The sequence below is a fragment of the Mus musculus genome, chromosome 14 (genome assembly GCF_000001635.26).
Source record: "Mus musculus strain C57BL/6J chromosome 14, GRCm38.p6 C57BL/6J".
Classification (NCBI taxonomy): domain Eukaryota; kingdom Metazoa; phylum Chordata; class Mammalia; order Rodentia; family Muridae; genus Mus; species Mus musculus.
This window is the reverse complement of record NC_000080.6, coordinates 26,944,090-26,956,523: the sequence shown is the minus strand read 5'-3', so window position 1 is coordinate 26,956,523 and position 12,434 is coordinate 26,944,090. Positions and strand designations below refer to the sequence as shown.

General features: G+C 36.8%; 1 protein-coding gene across 7 annotated transcripts in view; it reads left to right on the top strand.

Moving 5' to 3' along the window:
• Appl1 (adaptor protein, phosphotyrosine interaction, PH domain and leucine zipper containing 1) overlaps positions 1-12,434 on the top strand; it is a 51,626-nt gene that overhangs the window by 14,088 nt on the left and 25,104 nt on the right. For all 7 annotated transcript variants that reach the window (XR_001781159.2, XR_003950904.1, XR_001781160.2 and 4 more), the window contains 6 exons: positions 3,400-3,546; positions 5,007-5,089; positions 5,814-5,972; positions 6,894-7,082; positions 9,361-9,403; positions 10,923-10,979. Coding sequence is in view for 4 of the 7 variants with exons in the window: in XM_006519608.2 (XP_006519671.1) it covers positions 3,400-3,546; positions 5,007-5,089; positions 5,814-5,972; positions 6,894-7,082; positions 9,361-9,403; positions 10,923-10,979 (678 nt within the window). In the remaining 3 variants the exon portion in view is untranslated. The remainder of the gene's footprint in view (positions 1-3,399; positions 3,547-5,006; positions 5,090-5,813; positions 5,973-6,893; positions 7,083-9,360; positions 9,404-10,922; positions 10,980-12,434) is intronic.

The window sequence follows — 12,434 nt, the reverse complement described above, 5'->3', positions numbered from 1 at the left end:
AATTCTTGTATGAGTGTAACTTTTAAGTATCTGTGGAGAATCTCCATTTGTCAGAAGAATTCACCAACTTGCTTCTAATATGCAATGTAGCCTGCTATACCTGGCTGTAGTGAAGATTCCTGTCTCAGTGGGATTCCCTAACTTTTACTTGGTAAAAGTTAATGGCCTATTAGCTAGGCCATTGTATATGGGTGAGACTGACTACTGCCCTAAGTAATCACTCTGCAGACTTTCGCCCTGAGCTATTCTAGTTCCGTTCTTTGTAATGCCTAATTTGTTTCACTGTCTCTTCCAAGCTCCTCAGCTTCAAGCATTTTCTAGGACATTGGAACACTGGTGGAGGCTTAGCTATGTCAGAATTCAATCTTAAAAGGCACTTATAATAAATAATACTAAAAGAGAGCACGTGGATCCATACACCAGACTAATGCGGGGATAGGGTATGAGTATACAGGTTATGAGAACGCCAAAGTTCCGGGAGGTGAGTTTCCGTGAAACTCTTTGCCTCGTGAGTGCTCCCAGGCCTCTTGGCCTACCAAGCAAACTTCACTGGAGTGTGCATAGCACATACATACTTCAGTTAATGTCATACATGGAACTCAATGAAATTCTGGTGTAAGGCTTTCTCTATTTAAAGGGAACATTTATATCTTGATATTTCTTCAAAGAATGAACCCAGAAATACTACATAATGTTTGAGGATGAATGTGTTTAAAGATTAAAAAAGAGAATATTTATAAGTTCTGGGAGGTTCAAGTCTTGATATACAGCTTATACCAATGCTTGCAAATGAGGTGATCTCTGTGTAGGACTTGGTATTTGCAGCCATGGTCATAGCTGCTGGTAGAGACACAGTGACTACTTGCGAAATTAACAACTGAGTAGGATTTGCTGTGCAGCAGCCACCATGGCAACAAAGGAAATGATTCTCACACAGTGATCATTCTTTTAGACTGCTTTCCATTTCTAATTTTAGTTCACAAGTAACCAATAAACATACACAGTTTGAGATTTATATTAGTCATTTTGCCTTGGAGAGGTACTTAAGGGTCTAGGTTATAAAATTTGGCATATTTTATATTGCTTTTTGGCTATTCCAAGTATTTTAAAAAGCATTCATCTTTTTTTTAAAGATTTATTTATTTATTATATGTAAGTACACTGTAGCTGTCCTCAGATACTCCAGAAGAGGGTGTCAGATTTCGTTACGGATGGTTGTGAGCCACCATGTGGTTGCTGGGATTTGAACTTCAGAAGAGCAGTCGGCGCTCTTAACCACTGAGCCATCTCGCCAGCCCCCATCTTTCTTTTGAATAGAAAAATTATTGAGCATCTATTTATTAAGCAGTATGTTGGATGCCTTAGGGGACAGTGTGACTAGGTATCACTCCTGCTCTCGTGTTCATTGCAGGTTTAGTGTGAATGTGTTCCAGTGTACAAGGAGGAGGAGACTGCAGTAGCATGAGTTAAATGCACTAATAGAGATTTTGCTAAAAAGAGTACAGATAGAGTCTTATTGGTGAGTTGGACAAGTTTGTACTTTAGGAGGTGACCCATGTATTGACGATAAGTAGACAACACTTTGGGGATTGAAAAGGACTTTCCTAAAAAACAAAAAACAACAACAACAAAAAAAAAAGCCTCAAACTGAACAACAAAAATTCCCCAAACCAAAACAGTCTCTCTGTAGAGGCATGCTTCTGGAGTTTGGAGACTATGAAGGGTTAGAGCACTGGCTTTGCAGTAAGATTTGGGGACATATCTGAGGCTCGCTCTTTCTTTATTTGAAGTGATGTACTAGTTTCTTGGTTTCATGCCTTTATTCTCTGTGCAAAACATGAACCCACAAAGCAATAGTTGTGACAATGAAATTAGTGAATGTAGAGCAGCAGTTTAAGCAAGTTTCACTAAATTCAATCACTATATGATGGGAGGAAATGATTCCCTCTCTGTGGGTGGGTTTGAAATAGGTGGCAGAAATAAGAAAGTAGCTGGGGGCTGGATGGTGTGGCTCTCATGTGTGATCCTAGCACTTGGGGGGCAAAAGAAGGAGGATCACTGAAACTTTGAGGCCACGCTGGAGTTCAAAGGCTAACCTGGGCTACAGAATGAGATACTGTTTTAAAATAGACCAACAATCCCTTTGTCTAACAAGGAATAGTTTGGAGCCAAATTGCTGTATTTCCGGCCTTGAAATTTTTGTTAGAGAAAGTGAATAGTCATCAAAGGATTCCAGATGAGTAAATAATGTCATACAGTTATGTTGTATAACAAAAGCAGTAATGAAAATGTGAAAGGGATAGTACTAAAGAGATTCCAGTAGAAAAGAAGAGACTTATTTGCATAGTCATGATGAAGATTGTTATTAAAAGAGGTCAAGAAAGAATAGTTTGGTGAATTTTTCTTCATCTCTAAGACCTTATTAATGGTAGGCAAGCACTGAGACTCACTTCCTAGCCCTGCTTTGAAAGAGAGAAATCCTATAATAGGAAGTGAAATTCAAATTGACATTTCCTAGAGAGAAGAGACAATAAGGGAGGACAGCTGTTGTAAGCAAGACGCCATTTTCTTTTTTTTTTTTTTAAAAGATTTATTTATTTATTATATGTAAGTACACTGTAGCTGTCTTCAGACACTCCAGAAGAGGGCGTCAGATCTTGTTACAGATGGTTGTGAGCCACCATGTGGTTGCTGGGATTTGAACTTCAGACCTTCGGAAGAGCAGTCGGGTGCTCTTACCCACTGAGCCATCTCACCAGCCCAAGACGCCATTTTCAATTTTGTGCATTTCCAGTGCATATAAATGCTTGTACTTATATGTAAAAAAAAAAACCCATCCTTCCACTGGTTGGGACAGGGAGTGCCGGGGAGGAAATAAAAATTTACATCACCAAGTCACTGGTGCATTGGATAGTGTCAAAACTTGATAGGTATTTCAAGGAAAGAAGGCAAAGAGCCTAATACATATTAGGCCTCTATAAATGCTCAAAGAAAATTTGTTTGAGTGAAATAACTCAGGAGAGCATATGTATTTTAAGTGTGAATCCAGAAAAATAAACAGATAGAAAAAAAGAGTGGTAAGGAGAAAACCAAGAGGGGAAAGTTTGTGGTATGAGCTGATTCAGATCAGACATTGCTGGCTAAATAATAATCCATATGGTGGACTCTCTACCCTGCTTAGTGCACATGTTTACATTTACAGTTGCATGCAGATATGTGTTTTGGTTGGTATACAGAACAATGAGTTTACCTTGTATGTTAATGGGCTTCCACTAGAGTAGAAAACAGGAAGGCTGTGTTCAGTAATTATTGATAGTCCATTTTCCTTGGAAGATTCTTCTCCACAGCTTCTACTGTCTAATTCAAAATTAAATAATACTTTACTCTTTTCATTCAAAGGTAAAATATGAAGTTACAGAGGATGTATATACTTCCAGGAAAAAACAACACCAGACCATGATGCATTATTTTTGTGCACTAAATACTCTTCAGTACAAGAAGAAAATAGCTTTGTTAGAACCTCTACTGGGATACATGCAGGCTCAGGTAAATATGTTTTGGATTATATCTGCCTTAAAAGCCTTGTATTAAGCTTGATTTTTGTGTTAACTACAAGGATATAACAAACTGTTGTCAGTAGATTTGTATTGTGGTTTTAAAAGTAATTTTAAAGACTCTCATGAGTGTCTTATTTTAAGAAGATTGGGCAAATGATTTTTCTTGCAAATGAAGATCTAAAATGTTTTAAATAAATGGAAATGCATTGAATTAAGACTTTCCCGGGGCTGGTGAGATGGCTCAGCAGATAAGAGCACTGACTGCTCTTTCGAAGGTCCTGAGTTCAAATCCCAGCAACCACATGGTGGCTCACAACCACCTGTAATGAGATCTGACACCCTCTTCCTGGTGTGTCTGAAGACAGTGTACTTATATAATAAATAAATCTTTTTGTTTTGTTTTTCGAGACAGGGTTTCTTTGTGTAGCTCTGGTTGTCCTGGAACTCACTCTGTAGACCAGGCTGGCCTCGAACTCAGAAATCCGCCTGCCTCTGCCTCTCAAGTGCTGGGATTAAAGGTGTGCACCACCACTGCCTGGCAATAAACCTTTAAAAAAAAAAAAAAAAGCCTTTTTCCACCACAGTTGGAGACAGGGAGCAGAAAGCTGGGTGACTTTAATTGCTGGAGCTTCTTTTCATTTTAAGCCTGAGAAAGAATGGGCAAGTTTGAACCAGACATGGTGGTGGACAGCTTTAATCTCAGCACTTGGGAGGCAGAGGCAGGTAGATATTGTGAGTTTAAGGCCAGTCTGGTCTGCAAAGAGAGTTAGTTCTAGGACAGCCAGTGCTACACAGAAAACCGTTTTGAAAAACAAATAAACAAAGGAAAAAGAATGAGCAGGTTTGCATTTGTCCTATGTTCCTTGCATACTTCCTAAGTGAAAAATACTAGATGAGGGGTCTGGAGAGATGTGTCAATGGCTAAGTTCAGTTCTAGCATCTCTATGGTGGGGAATCTGACCTCTAAGGGCACATACGTGAGGAACACCCATGTGCATAAAATAGAGTATTCAGATACCCCAAATGGTACACATTAAGAAAGAGGCTAGAAAATTGAGTTTTGGGAAATATATTAGTTCCTTAAAAACCAAGAAATATGAATATCCTTTCAAATATGCGTAAGAGTACTTATTTATTAACTAGACGTGGTAGCCTGAGGTCAGGGAAATATTTGAGGTCACTTTGGATTACAAGTAAGATTTTGTATCAAATAACAGCAGCAGAGGGCCTAAAATATGTGAAAGGATGTATAGTGGAATTGAATTCTCCTTTCCTTAGTGGCTCTGTGTCTGGTAGATATCATAAACCTCAACCTGCTGTTGCACAAATTCAACAACCCACTATCATCTGTATGTAATTCTATCCTAGAAATGGTTGATGTGATTTTCTCTAAATATTTTTTGTGGGTATATTTGTGTTGTACAACCTTTTGCTCTTCTCCCACTTTAGATAAGTTTCTTTAAGATGGGTTCTGAAAATCTCAATGGACAACTGGAAGAATTCTTAGCTAACATTGGAACAAGTGTACAGAAGTAAGTATTTTGTTTTCACTAAAATAAATTATGTCAGTAAGTTAATAGCGAACTACCATAATTTAAATATTTAGAACTTAGTTTCCTAAGGGTTAGTTTTCCTGTCATAGAGTGTATTTCTCAGCTTTATTGCTAAATTGGGAAATTCCTACTATCTTTTCTCTAGAATGTAGGCTCTGGCTTTCATAACACTGTGAAATTTGATGACAGTTTTAATGACAGAAAGCTAGCTTTTGTGTCTGAATGATATAAATATGTAACAGTAATTACCCATAAGTAAACTTTTCTTTAAAATTTCATTTGTAAACATTGCTTGGAAAATTACTAAGCAAATCCTCTTTTCTACGCTCTAGTGTTTAGAGAGAGAAAGCAGTTCCAATCACCTTTGATGTGTGAGTAGCAGTGCTGCTAATCTGAGGCAAGGAGAAAGATGAAATTTAGGATTTTTCATTTTATTTTTTGCAGTGCTTGAACACAGGTCAGTGCTATACCACAGCGAAGTTTGAAAATTAATCTATAGTTGGGTATCTGGTAACTTTATTAGTGTTCAAATTTGTTATTGTTCCCAAAATATCTTAAGTTTTAAAAATTGTTTAAAATGATTTTGTTACTTTTACCATCCTGTAGTTGCTTCTTTAAAAAATTAAATATTTGGGCAAATAGGATTGATAAGACATTATTTGTTAGTTGTGACTAGTAGTAACTGATCTGTTCTCTGTATTAGTGTTCGAAGAGAAATGGATGGTGATGTAGAGACCATGCAGCAGACAATAGAAGACTTGGAGGTAGCCAGTGACCCTTTATATCTGCCTGACCCGGATCCCACCAAGTTTCCCATCAATCGAAATTTAACCCGAAAGGCTGGATACCTAAATGCTAGGAAGTAAGAGATCTATTGTTATTTTCATATTACACCTTGTAATAGCAAATGAATATAATTTATAATTAATACTGTTTGCTGGATTGTTTTGGTTTTACTAAAGGTTGACACTTTTTGAAACATCCACTTTATGTATGTATTTATTTGTGTGTATACATATAATAGCATAGTTTAGCAGTGGAGGTGAGTGGACACCTATGTGGGTGTTTGGGATAGACTTGAAATCACTAGGCTTGGCAGGAAGTGCCTTTAAGCATTATGACACCCTGGCAGCCCAAGTCAACATTTTAGTGGTGTGTTTATATAAGCTGTTGACACATGGAGGTACATGAGAACTTTAAAGATCCTACCTTCATGTTTATTGAATTATTTGAATTTATAAAAGGGATAAAACTGATTCGAGTCTAAGCCTATCGTGTTACTAAATATTAATACTTAAATATATGCTTATATCAAGTAAACATTGAGTTTTCATTTGAAAATGTGCCATGCTTCCCCTTGCCCTCTTTTTATTCTCATCAATTTTCAGTGCTGGGTTGGAACTCAGACCCTTGATCATGCTAGGCACACACTAACCCATTGAGTTAAATCCCTGGCCTTCACTTGATGATGTGATGGTGAAGTGAATTAACCCTAGAAATGAAATGGAATTCCTTCCTTGAATACTGAGTGTAACTTGGATTTTTGATGTATCATTGTAACAATTGAAACTTATTTTCTAGCCTTGTTTTTGAAACTACAAACATTCACACCAGTGAGTCAGCATGCACAAAATCACTTAGAGTCTGAAAACGTAATACGTCTTCTTGACATCTTGGTGCCTTTCTGCAAGTCGTTTTGTTTTCACATGCTGTTTCTTGTATCTGCTAATGACAAATTATTGTTTAGGTGTCATTATTGAAATTATCAATGTACTTTCTTTAGTAAAACAGGCTTGGTGTCATCTACCTGGGATAGACAGTTTTACTTCACGCAGGGTGGAAACTTAATGAGTCAAGCCCGTGGAGATGTGGCAGGAGGCCTAGCCATGGACATAGACAACTGTTCAGTGATGGCTGTGGACTGTGAAGACAGACGATACTGTTTTCAGATCACTTCTTTTGATGGAAAAAAGTTAGTATTTTTCTGCTGCTAAATAAGACATACATTTTAAAATAAAATGCTGAACAATTCTTTTTATTTCATATAGACATTTATAATTACTATGAATTAAGGTAATTTGCTTTCTAATTTAATAGACATGAGTTCAAATTTTTTCTGACTTATATAACTTTAAAAATTATATTTATTTGTATTGCCTTCACATGTGTCTGTGTGAGGGTGTTGGGTCCTCTGGAACTAGAGTTATGGACAGTTGTAAGCTGCCATGTGGGTTCTGGGAATTAAACCTACATCTTCCAGAAGAGCAGCCAGTGCTCCTAACCACTGAGCCATCTTTCCAGCCTGCTTTAATGATTTTTTTTTAAGACTTTGAAGTTAACAAAACAATAAATGGTGCAAGCCTGAGACTTGATGTTTGAGAGTCGTCACTGAAAAGCCCTGCATAGTGCCGGGAAGACAGTGGAGTTAGATGCCAGAGTGGGCTGTTACTTACTCTGTGTTCTTGGACAGGCTACTTACAAACCCTCTGAGCTCCATTTTTCTATATATCACATGTAGGCAGAGGAGTTGTACTGTCAATTATTGTGAGGAATAGAAATCTAACATAGACAATGTGCCCATATGTGATGTGTAGATTCTAACAGTAGTCTTTTTTTGAAATGTTAATCCGTTATGTCTGATTAGGTTATTTTTTATCCATTATTTTTTATCATGCCCTTTAAAAAGTTCTATTACCTTTGTGTTAAATTATTTATAGCAATTTGTTTCCTTCTAGCATTTTTTCCCCCCCAAGATAGAGTTTCTCTGTTCTGGAACTCACTCTGTAGACCAGGCTGGCCTCGAACTCAGAAATTTGCCTGCCTCTGCCTCCCAAGTGCTGGGATTCCTTCTAGTTTTTATCCTGAGCACATTTTCGTTCCTTTCCCCTCCCCATTCTCATCTCCATTCCTTTCTTCTTCCCCTTGAACCCATGGCCTTGAGCAATCTAGGCAGGTCTGTCATTGAGCTACAGCCATGGACTTTTTGTGACATAGTTTTGGAAGTTGTCTCATCTGGCCTTCCATGTGCCATTTTTTTACCTTAGCCTCCAACGTCATTTAGCACTGTGTGTTACCATTCCTGGTCTAAGTACTTTTTTTTTTTTTTAATTACTGAAGGATATTTTACATACATAAAATAGATCTGTATCCATTTAAAAAAAAAACAAAACTATTTTATAGGACTGGAGAAATAGTTCAGCAGTTCAGAACAGTTGCTACTCTTACAGAGGATCCGGCTTTGGTTCTGAACACCCACCTGCAGTGGGTCAAAACTCCCTGTAGCTCCAGCTCCAGGCAGTCTGACACCATTTTCTGGTCTCCAAGGGCTCCTGTACACTGTGTGGTACACAAAAACTCACATACATAAAGTCAAATAAATATTTTTTTAAAAAGCCATTCTAATCTTTTAAAAACCATACAACATAGTTTAAACATTTTCCTAATGATAGCTATTTAAGTTAGCCGAGATTGATTTTGACCTTTGAACTTTCTTTTTTTTTTATTACGTATTTTCTTCTATTACATTTCCAATGCTATCCCAAAAGTCCCCCACACCCTCCCCCCCCCCCCCCCCCCGAACTTTCTTATTTATTGTTTAGAAGAAGAAACTCCTGGGTTCTCTGAAAGTCATTTTTTTCTTCCATCATATATATGTATCTTTCTTCATAAAAGATAGTTTTGCTGACTTACCTTAGCCACATGATTGTTTCCCTAGTCCTTCTACAAACATACAATGAATGTCAGTGCTGTATACTAATTAAAGTTCCTGTTTTCTGTTAGCACAATTAGCAGACTGCTAACATGTTACTACTAGTATTTACATTCTTGTATTTTTAGTTTTTGCTAATACTTGGCATGGTTTCCCATTTTTCCTGATAAGATAGAAAGTTAGTAAAATTAAAAATTTCTCCTAAAATACCACACTTCCGTGATGGTTCACATGTTAGAATTTTTATTTAAACTTTTTAAGGGAGAAACTGTCAATAATGAAGTTAATATTTTCTGGTTAGATCACCAATAGAAATGCTAGTAAGTTGAAGTGCATTTTCTTCTTTTGCGTTCTGTCTTTTGAGAGCTGGCGTTGCCATTCGCTTTGCATGTTGGGTTGTAGATAGCCACATGGAGCGTAAGCCTGAAGTCCTGCTGCTGCTGCTGGCCTTCTTTCCCTGAAGTCCTTACATCACTTGCACTTGTGTTTGTTATTTAATTTTAAAGTTGAGGCTAAAACTTCTCATTTGTTTTCTTCCTAGATCTTCAATATTGCAAGCAGAGAGTAAAAAAGACCATGAAGAGGTAGACATTTTTTTTATAAAGTTTTGTTTGTTTGTTTGTTTGTTTGTTTTAAGACAGGGTCTCTTTGTGTATCCTTGATTGTTGTGGAACTCACTCTGTAGACCAGGCTGGAAATCTTCCTGCCTCTGCCTCCTGAGTGCTAGTAATAAATTTCTTCAGCAACATTTAAAATTAGTCTTATTTTGTTTCTTTTCTATGGTTTTGTTTTATTTTTCTATTATAAATACACAATGTATTTATAATAGAAAGTTTGGGGAAACCCTAGCTAATCTGTTCCCAAGTAGCATTCTTAGTTTTCTAACAGATTTTTGTAGCTGGAGAGATCTTAGACACCATTTCAGTACGTCTTAAAGTGTTATATGTGGCCCTGACCTTAGTGTCACCTTCTGGCAGGCATAGTATTGTGAGCTGGCAGTTTGTTTATTCTCCATTCTCACCAACCTTTGGGAGCTACTTAGTGCCGCTGGAACATGGTGGCAGCAGAGGTGGTACCCGAGGAAGCAGCGCAGGCTGAGAATAGTGGGAAAATGAAACACAGAAAAACAAGGATTTGGGAGTCTCTGTCCTTCCTCACAAGCCTTTCATTTTTGGCTCTAGTGTTACTCCTAATAGACTACATATGGAGGGTAAGGTGCTGGAAGGCTGATACTTTCAAAATGGTTTTTAGAAATAATCTTCATTTTATTTACATTTATAGTTTTATTAGTAAAAGAAAGAGTTGGAAAGTCTTAGAGACTTAAATGTATATTTCTCATGGGAAAGAATAGTTTTGGTTTTGAGGACAGAGATATTTCTGCTTTCTGCATGGTTTTCCAGAGTAACAGAGTATTAGTTTGTGAGGCCTGTCAGGCACTCAAGAGTGAAGTAGAAGATGTGGAATACAGAGGCAGGCAGATTTCTGAGTTTGAGGCCAACCTGGTCTACAAAGTGAGCTCCAAGACAGCCAGAGCTATAAAGAGAAACCCTGTCTCAAAAAACCAAAAAAAAAAAAAAAAAGAAAAGATGTGGAATATTGTTTTCTATTTTGAAAAAGGAAGATACATAAGGTACATTCTCCAGAAAGAGTTTGTATTTTAATTTTTACATAGGTTTTATGGTAACTGAGCTCAGACTACCATGTTTGGTGGGAACTGAGGGAGGTAGTAATATAAAAAGATAAATGTATGCTATTAAGTTATGATTTAACATGCTTACTATTTATCTCATTGCATAGATAACATGTATTTAGAAATAGCTCAGTCTGAGGATCTCTTCCATGCACACGTTTGTAGCGGGCCTCTTGCTTTTGCTTTGTTTGTGGTGCTGGGCATTGGATCCACGGGTTCACATATTTTGTTAAATAAAGTATGTGCTCTATCACTGAGTTACAGCCCCACTGCCAAGATGTTTTCTTATGAAAACTTTGTGCTGCTTCTAATGAAAATTCCGTCTCAGTTTAATATATAATTGCCTTCCTTAGTAGTAAGGCTCTATTGAAAAAAAACATTAGGAATAATACCTAATTTTTTTTTCTTTTCAGTGGATCTGTACAATAAACAACATATCTAAACAAATATATTTGAGTGAAAATCCAGAGGTAATATTTTTATTTTGTTATCCAGAACTACCAGAATGAAATAATTTTGTGATTTATATGGCTTGTATTAATTGACTCATTTCTCAAGTTCTGTAACCTCAAGTATAAGAATCCATATGATTCTGTTTGGGTAGCTACAGTGTACCATGATGTATTGTTTGTTACCAAGCTGTTATTGCAAAATGTACTAAAATCATCTGGTATTGACAATTAACTTCATGTTGAGTGTCGTGGAGTAGGTAAAATGTAGGAAGAACTCCTTGGCCTCCTAGGAGTTACTATGGAAAGTCAAAGTGGAAGCTGCGTGACAGTTTTTGTATAACATGTTGTGATTAGAAGCACACGGTTAAAAAAACATACATGGTGATTACTTACACAATGCTAGGATTAGTGAGGACTTTGTTTTAGAGAAAATTCTGTAGACATGATGGAATCCTGTGCTAAGATTTGTTTAAGGAAAACAGGAGACACTGCAGATAGTACAATAAAAACTAAAGCCCAGATACAGAAGTTACAGAAGATATAGCAGTGTAAATGTAAGTTTTTGGTGTAAAATAGAAGATTGAAGTGTGCACTCAGATCATGTGGAAATCTTTTCAAATACACCTTATGATTTTGGTACATTTTTAATGATGCAGCCTGAACTCTCAGTTTGCAAATTATTCTTTTTAGTAGCGAGGGTTTCAAACCTGGTAAACCTCAGCTTGTAAACTTAGCCATAGTTACAGTTCAAGCATGCAGGTAGAATCCAAGGGTGCCAGTAGCTGAAAGAATGGAGTGAGAGATTGGAGGGAGTCTATTTTGTATCTTAGTTGGGAAAGGACTTGGTCCTAGACAGGAGCTGTCTAGACTCCTGTTAAGACATGGATTCCCCCCACACCCCCAAGACAGGGTTTCTTGGATCTGCCTGTCTTTACTCCTCCCAGCCCAGATTAATGGCATGTGCCACCATCCTAGCTTAAGTTACTAAGATTTGATAGGAAGGTCTAGACTAGTTAGTAAAAGGTAAAGAAGAAAATGATAAAGATGATTTCCAGGTTTTCAGAGACTTTCATTTAGGAAAAAAAGAATTTTGTTTTTGTTAAAATGTGATACCATCAAATATATTCATAATAGTGCTACACATTAATAGTTATGTTCGAGAAGAATTCTTTATATTTAAGTGAGTGGGCTACTCCTATTTTTGTTCTATAAAATATTTTAAATGACTTGGCAGTGTGCTAGGTGATAGCAGTACAAACCTTAATCCAAAATAACTGGTATTTAAAAATTAATAGAAAAAGAATATACTTCTGTTATGAATGTTAGGAGAAAGAAATTAGAATTATAGCAATTAGAATTATCTTGAATTATAGAAAGTTCACAATGTTTGAGATTAATGTATGGTACTAATAGGTCAGAGAGTGGAAATACCTCAGTAACTTCAGTTTATATTTTAAGCACAGCTCAAGAGCT